A 19,425-nucleotide genomic window follows, 5' to 3' on the forward strand; every position below is an offset into this window, starting at 1 on the left:
GTTTTTCACTTTTGATGTTCATTGTTCCCACTATGGCAATATATATATATTTTAAATGAATTATAACAACAAAAAACAAATTTGTGTGTTTGTGAAGATGCAGCTTCTGAAGACGGTTCAGAAAGCAACAACTCCAAAAAAGGAGTGATCCCTTCAAGAAAGAGAAGAGGGAGACTTTGCTTTCAGAGCAGCCATACGTTTCCAATGAAGACAGTCAAGACACCAATGACTCCACCATCTCAGAGAGAGAGATCTTCCACCATCTGGATCAACACAATCTGGATGCAGCATTCCAGAGGAGGTTCAACAGTTGGAAAGGTAGGAAGTATTGTTTGTTTAAATAACTGGCTGCATAAATTCATGTTTTTAACATTACAGCACGTAACATTGCAGCATGCCCGACATGTTTCCATAACATGACGTTAGGATATCACTAGCTCTGGTCCATAGCATTAGTGGAGTTCTCCCTAACGCTATGTTAGTCTACCTCCACACCTCCTTGGCAAAATCGGAAAGCCCGCTCGTCTGGTCCGAAAAAAAATAAAAACTGTTTCGCCCTCACCAAACCAAAGGTATTAGTGGACAGTTGAAAGCTTACTCTACTTAGTGGATGCAGTCTGGGCCCCCCACCACACACTTAAAAATACATATATAGGCGAAATGAAAAGTCTCATTGGGTGTTATTTATCTCTGTGACGTTGGAAGTGCTGTTTCATAAAATAGTCTTCAACCAGGAAGAGTGTCTCCGTCAGGTGGATTATTTTTCATTAACGCTATGGACCAGAACTAGGATATCACATGCTTGACAAACTTTCATATTTGACTATACGATTAAAAATACAATAAGTGAATTGTTTGTGATATTGTTTGTTTTGTTTTTCTCTTTGTGTTTGTGACAATCTGCAGAAGACCCCAATACCTTTCTGCAGGCGAGACCACTCGGCCTGCCGTGATCGTCGGTGAAACCAACTGCACAATTGGGGCCATGCCTGTGTTGACGATGTATCTCATAACGTGTTCACCTTTCACCTCACATACCCCAAGTGCAACATGACTAAAGGAAAATACTATGGCCCGAAGGCAAAAAAGTCTGTGGTTGCACAGTGGACTGTATCGGCTGACCCCGGAACTGATCATTAACCTTAAAGGTGCTGTAAGTGATGTCTTTGTTAAAATTTGTTTTAAATATCTCTTTCCATAGCAATCATTGCTATAGTGTTTGTTCAGTAAGAAGAGCGGTTTTAGTAAAAGCATGAGTATTTAAAATTTAAAATAAAATGTAATAAAAAGTAAATGAAGAAAACATGTGTTCTGTTCTGTGCTTGTTCTCATTATGATCTTTTTACATTATTTTAAACATTTTGGTTGATATGAGACAATTTGTCTAGATTAATGAATATTTTGCTTGGATTAATTGGGGCTTTTTTGCAGTGTGTAAAAGTAAAAGGAATGAGCAGTTGTTGTCGTCATTGCTTAATAGTAAGACTGAAGTGATTGAATGATAATCGTGTACAGTTTCAAAAGTGATTCAAAAGGGTTTGTGTAGAAACTAAAAGTAATTAATTAGTGATCAGTAGTGATAAAACACTACAGAAGGATGTAGTAATTCCACAGGGATTGAGAAGAGATCCAGCAGTGAATGTGTAAGCATTGTGTAGAGTTTCAAAAGTGATTCAAAGGGGTTTGTTTAATAGTAAGACAGAAGTGATTGAATGATAATTGTGTAGAGTTTCAAAGGTGATTCAAAAGGGTTTGTGTAGAGATGAAAAGTAATTCAGTAGTGATAAAACACTACAGAAACACTACATAAACACTACACATAGGATGTATTAATTCCATTGGGATTGTGAAGAGATACAGAAGTGAACGTGTAAGCATTGTGTAGTAATTCAATAATAAATGTGAAAGAATTGAGTAGTGATTGGATAGTACTTTCCCAAAAGCCAATAGTGATACTGTAGTAATTAAGTAGCAGTCGTGCAGTGATTTGAATAGTCATTAAGTAGTGATTATCAGTAGTGATTCAGTGGGTGAAACCAGCCATTTCTCTACTCATTACTACTGGGAATCACTACATAAATCACTACACATTGCAATAGTAATCAAGTAGTGAAATTGTAGTGTTTGTGTAGACATTTAGTAGTAGTGATGAGTAGTGATTCAGTAGTGTTTTTTGATGAGGGGAGAGACAGAGAGAGAGAGAGAGAGAGAGAGAGAGAGAGAGAGAGAGAGAGAGAGAGAGAGAGAGAGAGAGAGAGAGAGAGAGAGAATAAGGACAGATAAAGATAGAGCGAGACAGGCAGAGAGAGAGAATAGAGAGAGCCAGATGGAGGTGAAAATATAGGAAAAAGGTGATAGGCCTACAAACGCAGGGGTCTGTATTTTGATTGTCTTAACTCATCCACTAGTCCCTCCCTAACATTTTAATCTAGTTTTTATTTTGTTGATGAAATGGTCAATATATTTAGTCTTAGTTTTAGTCGGCACAGTTTTTGTCAGTGAAGAAAATGCAGTCGACAAACATTTTTCGTCATAGTTTTAGTCGACAAAATCAACACTGATCTGCTTACAGTGCTCAGACAGGTAAAAGAACGGACGCTCGTTATGGCGAGGCGGACACGTGAAACAAAGAACGAGCGTTCGTTCAGCAGTTAACAAAAGAGTTAATTATATGACTACTGTACATGTGATGGTGTTCATTGTGACCAATAAAATATTCAATACCTGAGATGGTGATGAGGACGTTGAGGCCTTCCAGCACGTCCATCTGCTGGAAGCGTCGCCTGCTGATGAGCGAGTAGACCTTCCCCTGTCCACTCCTGTCCAACAGCCACAGACCACTCTCTGTGCCCACCAGGAGGTTCACACCTACACACACACACACACACACACACACACACACACACACACACACACACACGCGCACACGCACACGCACACGCACACGCACACACACACACACACACACACACACACACAGACAGACTATAAATATACCTTTGTGGTGACATGTCTGCTTTTCTGGCCATACTGTCAAATTCCAACAGTCAACTTCTTGATGACAATATCAACTTATTTTCTAATATATTTATGTGGAAAGAAAGCAACAGAACGCAGCTCACATGTAGCAGAATAAGTGTTTCTTTCTTCTTTTGTCCCTCCCTACATGTTGCCTATGTGAATTTCCAGAATGTTCTATAACCGGTAACTATTGTCCGCGCTTAGTCAGGACTCCTGACTAAGCGCGGACAATAGTTACCGGTCAACTTCCATTTTTACACACTCCTGACTCAGGAGTGTGTAAAAATGGAAGTTGAAGAAAGCTGCAGTGTTATGAGTAGACTACAGCTACAGAGCCTATTGACACATTTACATCCTGTGGACGGGGGGCGACACCTAGTGGCTGAAAACAGGTAGGCTGCAGGATGAAGCCCTACAGATGTGCAATTTCAAAACGTCAGGTTCACCTGTAGTTTTCCAGTATTTTCTTTTTCTTTTCTTTCTGGAAATACCTGTTTTCCCCAAGTTCTTGTCACTGTTTAGCCTTGCTAATTGTTTTCTATCGTTAAAACAAGTGTCACTTTTCGAATGAATCTGAATAGCATTTGCAAAACAACACCTTCTGACAATTTACTGACAATCCACTGTCTTGCCGATGGCAATCTTTCGTCCCTGGCCAAATACAGAATAAATTGGTCAGGGCCGGATCTACAATATGGGCACTTTGGGCACGTGCCCAGGGGCCCTTGGCACCAGGGGGCCCCCCAGAAAAAAAAAAGAAAAAAAAAAAGAAAAAACGAAAGAATGTTGAGAGAAAAAAAAAAGAAAAAAAGAAAGAAAACTCCCAGCCATTTAGTTGTTATCTAATCCAAATGAAATGAATTAAATTATGCCCCCAAGACCCCCAATTTGGTGGTCACAAATGGTATTTTGTAATTTTTTGGGGGAAGGATATGTCTTGTTTTGACCATATAGTAGTACTATAATAGTACATTGTTATTTTCTTTTTCATAGTCAATGGCCACACTGCCACTGTTTCTTACCTCAGACTGTTATTGTCTTAAGTGTGTTCATTGGCTGCTGATATCGTTAAGTTACTTTTTAAAATATTGAAAGCGGTTAGTCTGGAGCCCTGTAGCGTGTACGCAGAGGGGGGCCCTTGGAGCTTCAGTGCCCAGGGGCCCTCAGAGGTGGTAATCCGGGCCTGAAATTGGTTGTCCTTCACATGAAGTTTGAGAACCGCTGGTCTACTGGTATTTCTTTTTAAGCCTATGTGAATTTACAGCATTTTCTATTAGCTGTTGTCTGGGATCAGTCAGAAGAGAGTAAAACAATATAATCATATTTGAACTGGGGACCCCCCACCACCGTGACGAGCACTAAGAGTTGAGGCATTACATTTTGTGTAACGCTGTTCTATTGTGAAAATAGCAGATCTACATGCTTATACTACATGCATGATTGAGCATGTAGATCGGCTATTTTCTCAATTTCTATCTCTAATATTTGACAATTTGGCCAGTGTTTCATTTGTAATTTTAGATGTATTGAAAAGCTCCTTAAATTGTCACTTTAAAAATGTGCAGATACCCTCTATACACTTGACGTTTATGCTGCTTTGTTTACTGTTGAGTGAGTGAAAACAATGTTGCACATTAAAGTTAAATCATCTGGGGACCCCCCAAAATAATTTGGGGACCCTCCCTGGGGGTCCCGACCCACATGTTGAGAACCACCTGTGTAGTAGTAGGACACAGTAAAATGTAGGCATTCAGGGGCCATTCAAAAGGACTACAAACCCCAGAGGCCGGCGCAGAGGATCTCGGTGTTGAACTTCTTCTTGTACTTGCGGATCTCGGGCGTGTCGCTCTGCGGGCGGATGTTGGTGGGGTTGACGTTCACCACCGAGCCCTTCCGGTGGTTCTCCCTCCTGATTGGCTCCGGCTTGTTGCCCGCTAACAGACGGAGAGTTTAAAGGTAAGGCAAGTGATTTCACTTTAAGGATAATAATAATGCAATGTGACGGTTAATAAAATAATGTTGTTTTTTTTTCAACATTTCTGAGATGTATTCTTTTATGTAAATACAATAGCATTATGTACTCACCAAGATCATAATCAGATGGATGTTTCGTTTTAGTTTAGATTACATTTTTTAGTTAGTTACTTTTCAAATGGATTTCTCGTTTTTATTTTATTTTATTTTGGGGAAATGCAAATTATTTTAGTTCGTGTTTTTTTTTAAATACTTCGGGTCATTTCTCAGGTGCAGGATTGAAAAGGTAAGTAATTGTGTAATAATAATAATGGTTATTGCGACCGTCAGGTCGCAGTTACTATCAAAACCTCCACCGGCTGTCAGTCAGTCTGTCTGTCTGTCAGTCTGTCACACGTCACACTTTTGCCCTTCTCATATCTCCGCCACCCCTCATTTCTCACATGGCCATCTTCTAGCGCCACAATGAGGCCGATTCTTGCAAAACACATTTTTGGACACTGCTCCTACAAGTTTTGCCCTAAAATCACACAAATCGGTACACAGTGTGTATAGAGTCGTCATCAAAATGGATCTGTCACATTTGGGCCACCATCAGGCCCATTTTTACATGCGACCTGACGGTCGCTTATCTCAAGCCTCGATCAGAGTCTGCGGTGAAGAGCTATCCACCGCAAATTGACCAATCAGTGAACGGGGTGAAGAGCCGATCTGTCTGATAGTAAAAACAGAGAGATGTGTCGGGACTCGCGGTGGAAAGCTCTTCACCGCGAGGAATGACGTAACGTTGTAGTTTCATGACTCAAAAAGACTATCGACTCTGATAGAGGCTTAACAATTTAGGGAGTCTTACTGGTTATGTTAGTTTTGGTTAACTATAACCATGGTACTCACTAGGGCTGAGTGAGGGTGATATCTGGTACTCACTGGGACTGAGTGGGGGTGATATCTGTAGCAGCCTGGGGTCGATGAAGGGCGCGAAGGAGGAAGAGGAGGACGAGGAGAAGTTTTTCCCTGGAGGGCTGCAGACGGCCTGGGGAGGCAGGGACGTGCAGAGAGCGTTAGAGAGGCAGGACCTTTTCGTGAAAATATCGAAAGTAGCTCAACGCGCTGCGCTGCTACGTGTTGTGAGCTTGGAGGTCAGCTATTTTCGGTGCCAGATACCACACTGAACTAATCATCATCAAGTCAATACTGGGATTTCTACACGGCTAATTGCAATACTTTCAACATAAGATGCTGGCATTCAAGTTCAGGAGAGTTTGGACAAGGCGGTTCTCTTGAATGCTGCCTTCAGCTATGGCATGGAAAGAGGGGCATTTCTTTCACCATAGCAAAAACTGCATTCATGGTCTGGAGAGGGCACTTTTTACAGACTAATAAAAGGGCAGGGGCTCAAGCCCCCTTTGATGTCTATGTGTGCACGTGCCTGTGGTGAAGAACAACAAACAGTCACCACCGCCAGTGGTGGAGAAAAAGTACTCAAATATTGTACTCGAGTAAAAGTATCAACACTGGAATGTAGAACATACTCTGTTATAAGTAGGCCTAGGGGTTTAACAATACATTTAACAGCGATACGATACGCATCAAGTGATACATGGTTGACGATACGATACATGGACAATATTGGTTCATTCATGGCGATACGATACGATTCAATGATTTAAAATCGATAAACTATTTAGCAAAGAAATTAAATATGTGTGAAACGTGTCAATAGAGCAGGTTTTTAAAGGGAAAATCTATTATTATGGATATAAATAAGATTATCTAGCAAATACATGGACATTATATTTCAACACATGGACAAACCTGCACCTTGACACGAACACAGAGATTACACACATTTATAGATAGACCAAGAGTAGCGATATGGAATGGAAAAGTAATTAAACCCCTCTTTTTCATTTTCCCTCTTAACATGACTAAATACAAGGTAAAATACTTAGTTTCCATACAATCGATTATTTGCATTGCAAAGCGATTCGATACCGATTATCTGCCAGTCAAATGACTACTGGCCAATCACAGTGCGTCCTTCCCGGGACGTCATCAATCCATCCATTTCCTGATGCTGCGCGGCTCAGCTGTTCTTACAGGCTGTCCACGTAAAGACCCGCCCCCACCTGCCTCTGATTGGTGTGGCTGCAGCCTTATGCGGAATGTCCCATATTTCAAGGTTTCAAATGTATAAAAAATATTTTTCAAATAGCAGATCTACAAGCTCACAATGCGTCACATCACGACACATTGTGAAAAGCGTGAGCGAGCGCCTGCGTGCGGGCGTGCGTGCGTGCGTGCGTGCGTGCGGACTCACGTGTTGCTCCTGGTGGGAGGGGCCTCGCGGCGCCGTGGGCGACTGCGAGTAGGTGAGCTCCCGCGCTCGCTGCTGCTGCAAGGCATTGTGGGTAGGACTGGAGGAGGACGAGGAGGAGGAGGAGGTCTTCTGCAGGAGGTCTGGAAGCAGGTAGGAGTCATCTGACCCTGGTCTGGACAGCTGGACACGCACACGCGCACGCACGCACACACACACACACACACACACGCGCCACACACACACACACACACACACACACACACACACACACACATGACATGTGTTCACATTTAACCCATTTAGATATATAATTATTTAATGCTTTAACAATTGAAAAATACAAGCTCACAGTGCGGCTTTGAGCTTTGCGTGCGTGCGTGTGTGCGTATGTTACCTGGTTCAGACTGTGGTGGGGTTGAAGAACGATGCCGTCAGGAATCCCTCTAAAGAACCTGCCATTGGCCAGAGGAGACCTGACACGCACAACAACAACAACAAACATCACAACACTTTAGAGCAGGGCTCTTCAACAGGGGGTCCGGGACCCCTAAGGTGGGTCCTCAGAGATACTACAGGTGGGCCGCCAAATCTTTGCGTGATAGGATCATTCTTTTAAATGAACAACTCGAACCCTCGCATCCCTATTCTGAGGAGAACTTTAGCCAAAAAAAGGCAGATCTGCAAGCTCTCAACGCCTCGCAGCTTGTAGATCGGCTATTTTTGGCAAATAGGTTTGGTGTAGACTAGAGGTTAAAACTAAAACGCAGACAAAGGCACAGAGTGAAAGTATTGACGATTTAAAGGAGCTAGTCAACCTTTTCATTTTGGGCGTTTTCAGGCTGACTTTGTTTACATCCCTCTTCTATTCTTTTATATGGAATCCATATAAAGTGCACGCACCGGCGTGCGTGCACTGTGCGTGCGGGCCTCGGCGTGTGTGACGGGCGCACGTACGATCGTTAATGTTGCGACGATAATATCCATCTGATCCGTTTGGTACAGGCGAGATTGGTAAAAACCTCCGCCATTTTACATTCACTTAGAATGGGGCACAGTGAAGCCCTGCGTTGCTGGGCAGCTGCGTGCGTCACGCAAACCAGAAAGCGTGCATGGCCGATACGGCTGCTAAGCCTTATGGGTAATGTAGTGTTTTTGCTAATCTGGCGATAAAATAGCAATATTGATTATTTATTTTTTTGATACAAACGTCTTGACTGCCAACTATGATTTAAAGACGTTTCCAGACGTCTTTTGGCTCATTTAGGCATTTAATGTGTTAATTTCCACCAAAAGAACCTTGGTTCAAGAACCAGTGACGTTGAACCTTCTTAGAACCTTGGTTGGTTCTTGCGAACCGGCTTGCGTTTCCACCAGATATGAACCAGATTGAGCCAGAGGAACCAAGGATTTTGTGGTTCCCGTTCCGAAACAACTTTTACGGTTTCGGAACCAACCCGGTTCTCGGTGGAAAAAACTCACCTCTGGTTCATCCCATAGGCGGAGAGAAAGAACCTGAACCGGTTCTTTGCCGGTCGAAAGGCGCCCTTTGAGACTGGTGTAGCAGAATCAGTTATCATTTGAAACACCCGAAATAGGAAAGGGCCCAATTATGAGTATGGCTGCTGTGCATAGAGCCTGTTGGCACTGGGTGAAACATGGGTTACACAACCGTGGGATAGAATTAGAGCACGACCGATATGTGATATATTGGTCAAACTGATACATCGGTCGTTTTTGGACCCTGGCGTCTGTATCGGACATCGGTCATTATCTGTCCGATGTATCTGTCATTTTTATTAGTAATATTAGACCACCATTTGAAGACATTTAGCCACTCAGACCCAAAACCTAGAATATGTTGTTGTTGCCCATAAGGATCCATTGGGTTTCATTTTAAACTCATGAGAACCCTTTATATGAGTCTTATAAAGGGTTCCATTTCAAATCTCCATCATTTTGCTGGGGACCACCTGGAAACCCTCAAGGACCACTGGTGGTCCCCGGACCATTGGTCAAAAAAAAAAGGAAAAAAGGTTTTGAAGGTAAGACGTTTTTGAAATCTAGGCTATTTATTAGTATTTTAAATGATTACAAAACATAGGTTAAACATCGGCAACCGGTGGACTAGCACTCACCATCGGCAAACATCGGCATCGTTCAGAAAATATGGCATCGGTCGGGCTCTAGATAGAATACAAATAAATACAAATAAAATAAGATAGGCCTATACAGTAGTTCCTCACCTGGTCCTGTCTTCGTCGTCGCTGCTCCCGACCTCGTCACTGGAGGAAGAATACTCTGTGGCCTTGTTGAGCCGCCCCACAGCCGACCTGAGGCCCTGCAATAATACATATAATAACCAGTAAGACTCCCTAATCGGGAGATAAGCGACCGTTGGTCGCTTATCTCCACAAATAGGCCAAAAGTTTGTTTTACCAATTATCAAGACATACGGGCAGTTGACAGTTTGCCATGGTTACTCATTGAAGTTGAATCTCCATATATGGAGATAACCTACGCATCACACTAAGTCTGACCTCACCAGCCCATATTTGGGCATGAGCAACTTATGTCTCCATATATGGAGATATGATGACATCACACAGTCCTCCGCCGATGATGTGGCGTGATGTCATACAATACACAAACGAGCCCTACAGTATAAAGGGGCAATTCTTGCCAGGAAAGAAGCATTTCTTCGACTCAGACCTTATCGCCAGGGTTGGCTTATAGCAGCTGTCGGTAGGACCATATATGGATTCTGTTAGTGTGGATCTCCTAACAGGGCATCAGCTGGGATACAATCCCTTTTATGCCCATATATGGAGATCCCTAACAGAATCCCTTTCATGCCCATATATGGAGATCCCTAACAGAATCCCTTTTATGCCCATATATGGAGATCCCTAACAGCATCCCTTTTATGTCCATATATGGAGATCACTAACAGCTAACAGAATCCCTTTTATGCCCATATATGGAGATCCCTAACAGAATCCCTTTTATGCCCATATATGGAGATCCCTAACAGAATCCCTTTTATGCCCATATATGGAGATCCCTAACAGAATCCCTTTTATGCCCATATATGGAGATCCCTAACAGAATCCCTTTTATGCCCATATATGGAGATCCCTAACAGAATCCCTTTTATGCCCATATATGGAGATCCCTAACAGAATCCCTTGTATGCCCATATATGGAGATCCCTAACAGAATCCCTTTTATGCCCATATATGGAGATCCCTAACAGAATCCCTTTTATGCCCATATATTATGGAGAAATCCCTGCTCTGAGTATCTGACATCAGTGTGATGTCACCTGTTTATGCCCATATATGGAGATCCCTGCTCTGCGTATCTGGTTGCTATGGTAAACAGTTGGTTGCTAGGGTAAAAAAACATGGTTGCTATGGTAAACAGTTGGTTGCTAGGGTAAACAGTTGGTTGCTAGGGTAAAACCATGGTTGCTAAGGTGGTTGCTAACGTACACTAACAAACCAGCAACAACAGACTGTTGCCACAGCAACGTACACAAAGGTTTGTGTACACATGTGGTGTGATGTCATACTGATGCGGAGATATGAGCAGGGCAAAGGTGTGACGTGTGACGTGTGACCGACGGACGGACGGACGGACGGCCGGCCGGTGGAGGTTTTCATAGTAAACTGCTCCCTTACGGTCGCAATAACTAGTAAGACGCCTCAGGGCGACATGAAAATTCTTGGCCATCTGACCAGTGATGTATATCGGACCATTTACCCATATATGAAGACCCCTGGAGATCCATATACTGTATATGGTACATCCCTTTTATGCCCATACATGGAGATCCCTGTCTGAACCTGCCACACAGATGCGGCTGTCTTCCTCCATATATGGGCATTCCCATATGAAGTCCTGTTAGATAGGGGCTTAATATTGATGACATCAGGGATCTCCATATATGGGCATAAAAAGGATTATGAGTGGTTCACAATGACATCACAACATACAATCCCTTTTATGCCCATACATGGAGATCCCTAGCTGAACCAGTTTTGGTATAACAAACTGATATAACATACTGGTCTCGATGTGTGTATGTATGTGCGTCCGTCCGTCCGTCCGTCCGTCCATTGTACCAGGTTCTGTGGGACATTAATGAAATGAACTCAAAGGCACTTGCAACGAAGGCTTTCACTTACTCTTACGCCATACGGGCAGCTGACAGGTTGCCATAGTTACTCATTGACTGTTGAATCTCCATATATGGAGATACCCAAACATTCACAATAAGTCTGCTACATCGCAAGCTCCATATTTGGACCCGGACAAGATATATATCTCCATATTTGGATACAGCTCCATATATGGAACCGACAAAGAGACATCTAGCTGGTGACATCAGTCTGACGGTCTCTGATGTCACGAGTACACAGACGGGCGCCATATATAAAGGGTGAACATCGCCCCCGGGGTTTAGATGCCTATTAGTCATTCATTAGCCAGCTGTACGCCTTCACGTCTCAGGTCCTCCTGCTCCACGAAGACATGAAGAGGAGCCACAACAACCTCTGCTGTCAAATGATCAGCAATGGACGATTCTCCTCATCTTCCTGTGAGAAAATCGCCAGCTGTGTAACCAGCCAGGAACAAGGTGACACAGACCAACCAAGATCTCACGAGGACTTCAACTCAGCCGAGAGAGGTCCAGAAACATCTAGTGACTTACACAGGAACGGAGACCTCACACGTGACGAGAGCTTCATTGAGGTATCGACCCTGAGGAAACAACGGCTTGTCCACGCCACAGCAAAACCTATCCAGTGTCCACAGTGTGACAAGAGTTTCAGTGTGTTGAGTGCTCTGAAGAGACATCTGCGTGTCCACACTGGAGAAAGACCCTATGCGTGTAAAGAATGCGACACGAGTTTCAGTCGGTTAGATAACCTGAAGACGCACCGGCGTGTCCACACTGGAGAGAAACCCTATCACTGTAAACAGTGCGACAAAGGTTTCATGGTGTTGGGTGCCCTGGTGACACATCAGCGCACCCACACTGGTGAAAAAACCTTTGTGTGTAAACGGTGTGGCAAGAGTTTCAGTGTGTCGTGTAACCTGAAGACACACCAGCGTCTCCACACTGGAGAAAAGCCCTTCCAGTGTAGTCAGTGTGACAAGAGTTTCAGTGAATCAGCTTCTCTGAAGAGGCACCAGTGTGTCCACACTGGAGAAAAACCCTATGTGTGTACACAGTGTGACAAGGGCTTCAGTGAGTTAGGTCCTCTTAACACCCAAGGAGCCAAACTCGTTCAGTAACGAGTTAAGGCCACTAGGTGTCACCCTGCCAAAAGGAGTTGTCTCGTCCCTGAACGAGTCAACGAAGGGTTAACTGTACGTGCAGCTGCCTGCCCTCTGAATGACCCGAGTCCATACGTCACCCCGTAGCAGAGAGAGAGAGAGGAAGAGAGAGAGAAAAAAAGGCACTATCTGGTTGCATTGTTTTCCATTCTACTCTGAAACATAAAAAGGGCTTTATCTCTGAATGAGGTGAAAAGAACGCCAGGGAAGCAGAGATCTGATTGTTTCCACGGCGACACTATAACGTGATGGTCGGCTCCCGTTTGGATTTTAGTTTCGCGAGCGTTTGTAAACAAAGGGATTATCTTCCACAATCGTCAGTGGACACCCACGTGCACACGCACGGAGCTTCCGAGGCTCTTCAAAATAAAGCGTGAGCGAACAGCGGCAGCAGCAACAGCTAGAAATGTTATAAACCTGAGCAGCCCATGTGTTAACCTGAGGACACACCAGCGTATCCACACAGTAGAAAAGCCCTAGATTCCACCACCGCCCCCAAACAATGTGACAAGAAATTCCGTCAGCTACGTTTCAGATTCAGATTCCTTTATTTGCCATTGTGTAGTACACATAGGAATTTGCTTTGGCATACCACATGTGTGCATTCAGTTCACTCATTTGTTTTCACGTATAACATAAAACCGACAAACACAAAACAACACCGTGCAAGAAAAGAAATAAATATAATATAAAGTGCAGTATTGTTCATTTGTGCAACCCAGACATGTTGCTGGTGTCACTAGGGGGCGGGGGAAAAAGGGAGGGGTCAGCCATGATCTTTGTGGTCTATGGTGACTGCCCAATGCCCATTATGGACACATTGAGTGACATCACTGCCATGGTAACAGCCGCATGCTGAAACAATGCCCAAATGAGGACATAATAGATGTCTGACGTCATAGACCACAAAGTCAGTAAGATTCATATTTTATCTTAACTATTCATTTACCGAATGGCTGTCCGTCTGTCTGATGTCTGTCTACTCTGACGTCATAGTACATCACAGACTGGCCTGTAGATGGAACATCATATATGGGCATAAAAGAGAACCAGACAGACAGGGCCATATATGGATATGACTGATGTCTGACATCATAGATGTCTGACATCATGGACCGCATGAGACTGACACAATATGTCCATATATGGGCATGAGGCTTAAGGTTGATGACAAAAGGGATCTCCATATATGGGCATAAAAGGAATTGTATTAGTGTGGTTTCCCTAACTGGGAATCAGCTGTGAATGCCCATATATGGACGTATTGTGTCAGTCGCATCCCTGATACTGCTGCCATGGTAACAGCTGCATGCTGAAACAATGCCCAAATTTGGAGATGACTGATATCACTGATAAGTCTGGGTTCTACCCCTGAGGAGATGTATGGCATTTTCTTTCCCCTAAAATATTGTCTATATGGATACAGTCATGAATCCACCTGCTGACCACATGACATCATTGATCAATTTATTTTATAATGGTAAACGTTTGGGACCCATCACTTACTATACACTATACTACCAGTAAGACTCCCTAATCGGGAGATAAGCGACCGTTGGTCGCTTATCTCCACAAATAGGCCAAAAGTTTGTTTTACCAATTATCAAGACATACGGGCAGTTGACAGTTTGCCATGGCATTGGTTACTCATTGAAGTTGAATCTCCATATATGGAGATAACCTACGCATCACACTAAGTCTGACCTCACCAGCCCATATTTGGGCATGAGCAACTTATGTCTCCATATATGGAGATATGATGACATCACACAGTCCTCAGCCGATGATGTGGCGTGATGTCATACAATACACAAACGAGCCCTACAGTATAAAGGGGCAATTCTTGCCAGGAAAGAAGCATTTCTTCGACTCAGACCTTATCGCCAGGGTTGGCTTATAGCAGCTGTCGGTAGGACCATATATGGATTCTGTTAGTGTGGATCTCCTAACAGGGCATCATCTGGGATACAATCCCTTTTATGCCCATATATGGAGATCCCTAACAGAATCCCTTTCATGCCCATATATGGAGATCCCTAACAGAATCCCTTTTATGCCCATATATGGAGATCCCTAACAGCATCCCTTTTATGCCCATATATGGAGATCACTAACAGCTAACAGAATCCCTTTTATGCCCATATATGGAGATCCCTAACAGAATCCCTTTTATGCCCATATATGGAGATCCCTAACAGAATCCCTTTTATGCCCATATATGGAGATCCCTAACAGAATCCCTTTTATGCCCATATATGGAGATCCCTAACAGAATCCCTTGTATGCCCATATATGGAGATCCCTAACAGAATCCCTTGTATGCCCATATATGGAGATCCCTAACAGAATCCCTTTTATGTCCATATATGGAGATCCCTAACAGAATCCCTTTTATGCCCATATATTATGGAGAAATCCCTGCTCTGAGTATCTGACATCAGTGTGATGTCACCCGTTTATGCCCATATATGGAGATCCCTGCTCTGCGTATCTGGTTGCTATGGTAAACAGTTGGTTGCTAGGGTAAAAAAACATGGTTGCTATGGTAAACAGTTGGTTGCTAGGGTAAACAGTTGGTTGCTAGGGTAAAACCATGGTTGCTAAGGTGGTTGCTAACGTACACTAACAAACCAGCAACAACAGACTGTTGCCACAGCAACGTACACAAAGGTTTGTGTACACATGTGGTGTGATGTCATACTGATGCGGAGATATGAGCAGGGCAAAGGTGTGACGTGTGACGTGTGACGGACGGACGGACGGCCGGTGGAGGTTTTCATAGTAAACTGCTCCCTGACGGTCGCAATAAAGGAAAACAACAAAGAAATACCCCCCAAAAATCTGCTTTAAGAGCGTGTGAGGGGTCAAACTAGGGGGTTTTAATTATTCTGAATGTTGTCGCGAGAGAGACAGAGAGAGACAGACAGAGAGAGAGAGGGGTAGAGAGAGAGAGACAGAGAGAGAGAGAGAGAGAGAGAGGGGTAGAGAGAGAGAGAGAGAGAGAGAGAGGTAGAGAGACTACTGACTTGTGCAGGTCCAACAGCAGAGTTGTCCTGTGTTCTCCTGTGCTGCGGCTGGCGGAGGTGTAGAGGAGGACTCTCCAGCTTATAGTATCCTGAGACACGTGCACACACACACACACACACACACACACACACACACACACACACACACACACACACACACACACACACACACACACACACACACACACACACACACACACGCACACGCACACACAGTCAAATGTATTCAGCACGCGTGTTTGTACGAGACTTAAAGTAGCCTACTGGAGTGCTTAGTTTATTAAACCATTTAGACCTGAACGCAAATCTGTGCCACTTTAGATTTGAACCACTTTAACCGTTATGTTATGCTATTGCTTGAACAATAACAGATATACAAGCCCACAGCGTGGCACCCCCAGAGTTTTTTTTTTTCAATAATTAAAGAATTAAAATAATAATTCAACGCTAGGAACCCCACAATGGTCATTTATCAGCTTGTGTTCCACATCGGTCTGTCCATTTTTGAAAATATTCACGTATGGAACCGAGTCAAAGCAGGGGCGTCAATTGTGTATGGCAGGGGTATGCAGATGCCATACCCTGGGTCCGGGGGGGGGGAGATAAAAGCTAGTTCTAAATATGAATCCATGAATGTCTCTTTGTCTATCTGTTCTGGTTATTATGTGGTAAATTACAGTAAAATAACTACAAATGCAAAATTTAACAAAATGGTCACTTTCACAAGGTATTATAATTATATTATAGGTATATATAATTATATAGTATATGTATTTCTTCTTAAAATAAATGTATCATGCCTGTAGCTAAGGTATGGCAACATGACTGGTGTCTTGCACGCGCGCAAAGGTGCGCGTGCAAGACACCAGTCATGTTGCCATACCTTAGCTTTTTTCTGAACTGACGCCACTGAGTCAAAGCCAATGTAATGCCCACATCAGTGGTTCTCCACTTGTAGGTCAGGACCCCCAGGGGGTCCCCGGAGCGCCGGTTTAGAGTGGAGGGGGCGGGGCTACACACCTGAGTGGTTGCTGCCGCAGGAGGATCCACCATGAGAGGAGGCTGACCGTCCTCCCGTACTGGCTACTGACACCGGACCGCCACTAGATGGAGACAGAGGCACACCACAGAGACAGCGTTCAACTAACTGATCCCATTCCCATGTGTTGCACACAGCCATAGCAAAAGTAATCAAATGTGTTACTTAAGTAAAAGAATACATACTGCAATGTAGAAATACTCTGTTACAAGTAGAAGTATGGCATTCAAAATGTACTTGAGTAAAAGTATAAAAGTATTGATATCAATAAGTACTTAAAGTACCAAAAGTAAAAGTAGGCTACAACATGTTTGAAAATAGCCGATCTACAAGCTCGTAGTGAGCTTGTAGATCGGCTATTTTCAAATAGCCACTGTATAAAACAAGGCTAAAGTGGTGGTTGTATCTGCAAAGTAACTAGTAACTAAGGTTTTCAAATAAATGTAGTGGAGTAGAAGTACATTGTTTCGATCCGAGATGATGAATATTGGAAATTGGAAATACTCAAGTAATACCTCAAAATTGTACTTAAAGGGGAAGACCACCCATTTTCAATATTGAACTGTGTCATTAATATACCTTAGAGGAGTTGTGTGAAAAAGAAAAAAAAAAGTTCCCCCTCTTCTGTGTTGCCTAGAACTGGAGGATTGTTTTTGGGGTTTGTATTGCAAATAACAATGTGATGACATCACACCTTTGTACTTAACAATACAAACCCCAAAATCAATCTTCCAGTTCTAGGCAACACAGAAGAGGGGGATTTTTATTTATTTATTTACACACAGCTCCACTAACGTATATTAATGACATAGTTCAATATTGAAAATGGGTGGTCTTCCCCTTTAAGTAAATTCACGTATTTACTTTACACCACTGGTTGCACACATTGACGTGACTCGTCCAAGTGGAAAACACGCCAGCTTCACCCCCTCTTACCGGTACGGCACCAAATCATTTACCGGAGTGGCCTACTGGCCCGTTCTGGCCCACTTTCACTCCTGAATTTACTTCTAGATACTTTAAAGGACAACTTTAGGTTTTTACAACAAGGGTTCATATTTTAGATTGTAATTAAATAATATAAAAGATGAGTGTTTAAAATTGTTTCATTTACTTCTTTCTATCGTTTTAGAGATTCTTATTTCAGTGGTTGGGGGCATGCGTACAAGTGGCTAAATATGTCATTTTACACAGAATAAGCCCATTCCCAAGATACAATACAACCTTTCATGGTTGGATGTGACTTATGGAGGATAAAAGTGTTACTGTAAATAGCAATAAAGAAACTGCTGGCGTATTGTGTCTAAAAATACATATTTAGCCACTTGCACGCATGCCCCCATGCGTACGCATGCACCACATTTTAGCACGGTAAACGCGATAAACAAACGCGAACGAAGCAAATGAAAACATGTTAACACTCCCCTTTTCTTTTCCCTAATTACAATCTAAAATATGAACCCTTGTTGTAAAAAGAAAAGTTGTCCTTTAACTTTAACCCTAACCCTTTTTATTTTAGGATACGTATTATTTGCACTGCCCAGGTCCGTTTAGAATTCTCCTCCCAACCTTCCCAATTGCCCAACATAGTGAGGCCAGGTTAGCAGCCAGCCCTGCGTCTTGCCACTACATCTCCACAGAAGAAATCGTACAGATGTGCAATTTCAAAACTTCACACGTCCAACCATTGGCAAGACAGTACATTTCCAGGGGATTCGCAGAACATTGATCTTGTAGATCAGCTATTTTTTTTTTTACTATTAGTATGACCTTCTCTGACTTTGCAGTTTAAATCTACCTATGAAGGTGGATTCTGCTTTTCAATGGGAATGGAGTGGTTTCTAGACATTTGCGGGTACCTGCAAAAATACGCTCCATTCTCCATAATAATTAGAAAGGCAAAACAGAAAAAAGAAAAAAAAATGCAATTGCAGGACATTTTCAGGTAAAGAGCATTGAATGCAGAAGAGTTGAAACAGCACATCTGTGCATGCGTGTGTGCGTGTGTGTGTGTGTGTGTATGTGTGTGTGTGCGTGTGTGCGTGCGTGTGTGTGTGTGTCCGTGCGTCTATAGCAGGGGTGGGCAATTATTTTTTTTCCATGGGGCCACATGAACAACAGAAAATGTTGTGGAGGGCCGGGCCAAAAGGCAGTGCTCCCTGCAAGATGTGCACCCCGCAAAACCAAACACACGGCTTTACCTCCGACTCCAGTAAATAAATACTTAAATTCCAATTCATTTTTGAAAACCCAGCATTCAGCATCGTCTTTTCTTTTTTTAGCCACTTTAGCTATTTTTGATGGGTAAGGTAAGGCAGGTCGTCTTGACGTGGGACCTGTCTGACCACACATATGCTGATGTACGCATTGCGTCCATATGTAAGTGAATAATAAAAAAAAAACTTCAAAATAAAAGAAATACAGCTTTAGTCCATGCATGAGGTAAAATTTGAAAGTGTGTATATTTGCCATTAACCCTACAAGGGCTGGTCAGAGTGAACCAAAGGATGCCCACAATGCCCAGGTCTGGTCTATAGAGCAGGGGTTCCCAGGGCACCCCATGAATATATATATATATTATATCGTCGTTGTCGGGTGGAAACATTGTACGTCCAAAACCTTCTCTTTTTTGTTATTATTTTAAAAATGATTTAAAATAGTGAAACTAGCCGATCTACAAGCATACATGCTTGTAGATCTGC

At 43.0% G+C, this 19,425-nt stretch overlaps 1 protein-coding gene across 3 annotated transcripts in view; it reads right to left on the reverse strand.

Moving 5' to 3' along the window:
* Positions 1-19,425, reverse strand: part of LOC308302113 (mitogen-activated protein kinase kinase kinase kinase 4-like) — a 173,742-nt gene that overhangs the window by 23,517 nt on the left and 130,800 nt on the right. For all 3 annotated transcript variants that reach the window (XR_013962934.1, XM_080746309.1, XM_080746308.1), the window contains 8 exons: positions 16,705-16,787; positions 15,685-15,773; positions 9,559-9,653; positions 7,710-7,788; positions 7,316-7,495; positions 5,923-6,028; positions 4,800-4,955; positions 2,725-2,868 (listed from right to left, as the gene is read on the reverse strand). Coding sequence is in view for 2 of the 3 variants with exons in the window: in XM_080746309.1 (XP_080602435.1) it covers positions 2,725-2,868; positions 4,800-4,955; positions 5,923-6,028; positions 7,316-7,495; positions 7,710-7,788; positions 9,559-9,653; positions 15,685-15,773; positions 16,705-16,787 (932 nt within the window). In the remaining variant the exon portion in view is untranslated. The remainder of the gene's footprint in view (positions 1-2,724; positions 2,869-4,799; positions 4,956-5,922; positions 6,029-7,315; positions 7,496-7,709; positions 7,789-9,558; positions 9,654-15,684; positions 15,774-16,704; positions 16,788-19,425) is intronic.

The sequence above is a fragment of the Nannobrachium achirus genome, assembly GCF_963921795.1.
Source record: "Nannobrachium achirus genome assembly, chromosome: 17".
Classification (NCBI taxonomy): Eukaryota; Metazoa; Chordata; class Actinopteri; order Myctophiformes; family Myctophidae; genus Nannobrachium; species Nannobrachium achirus.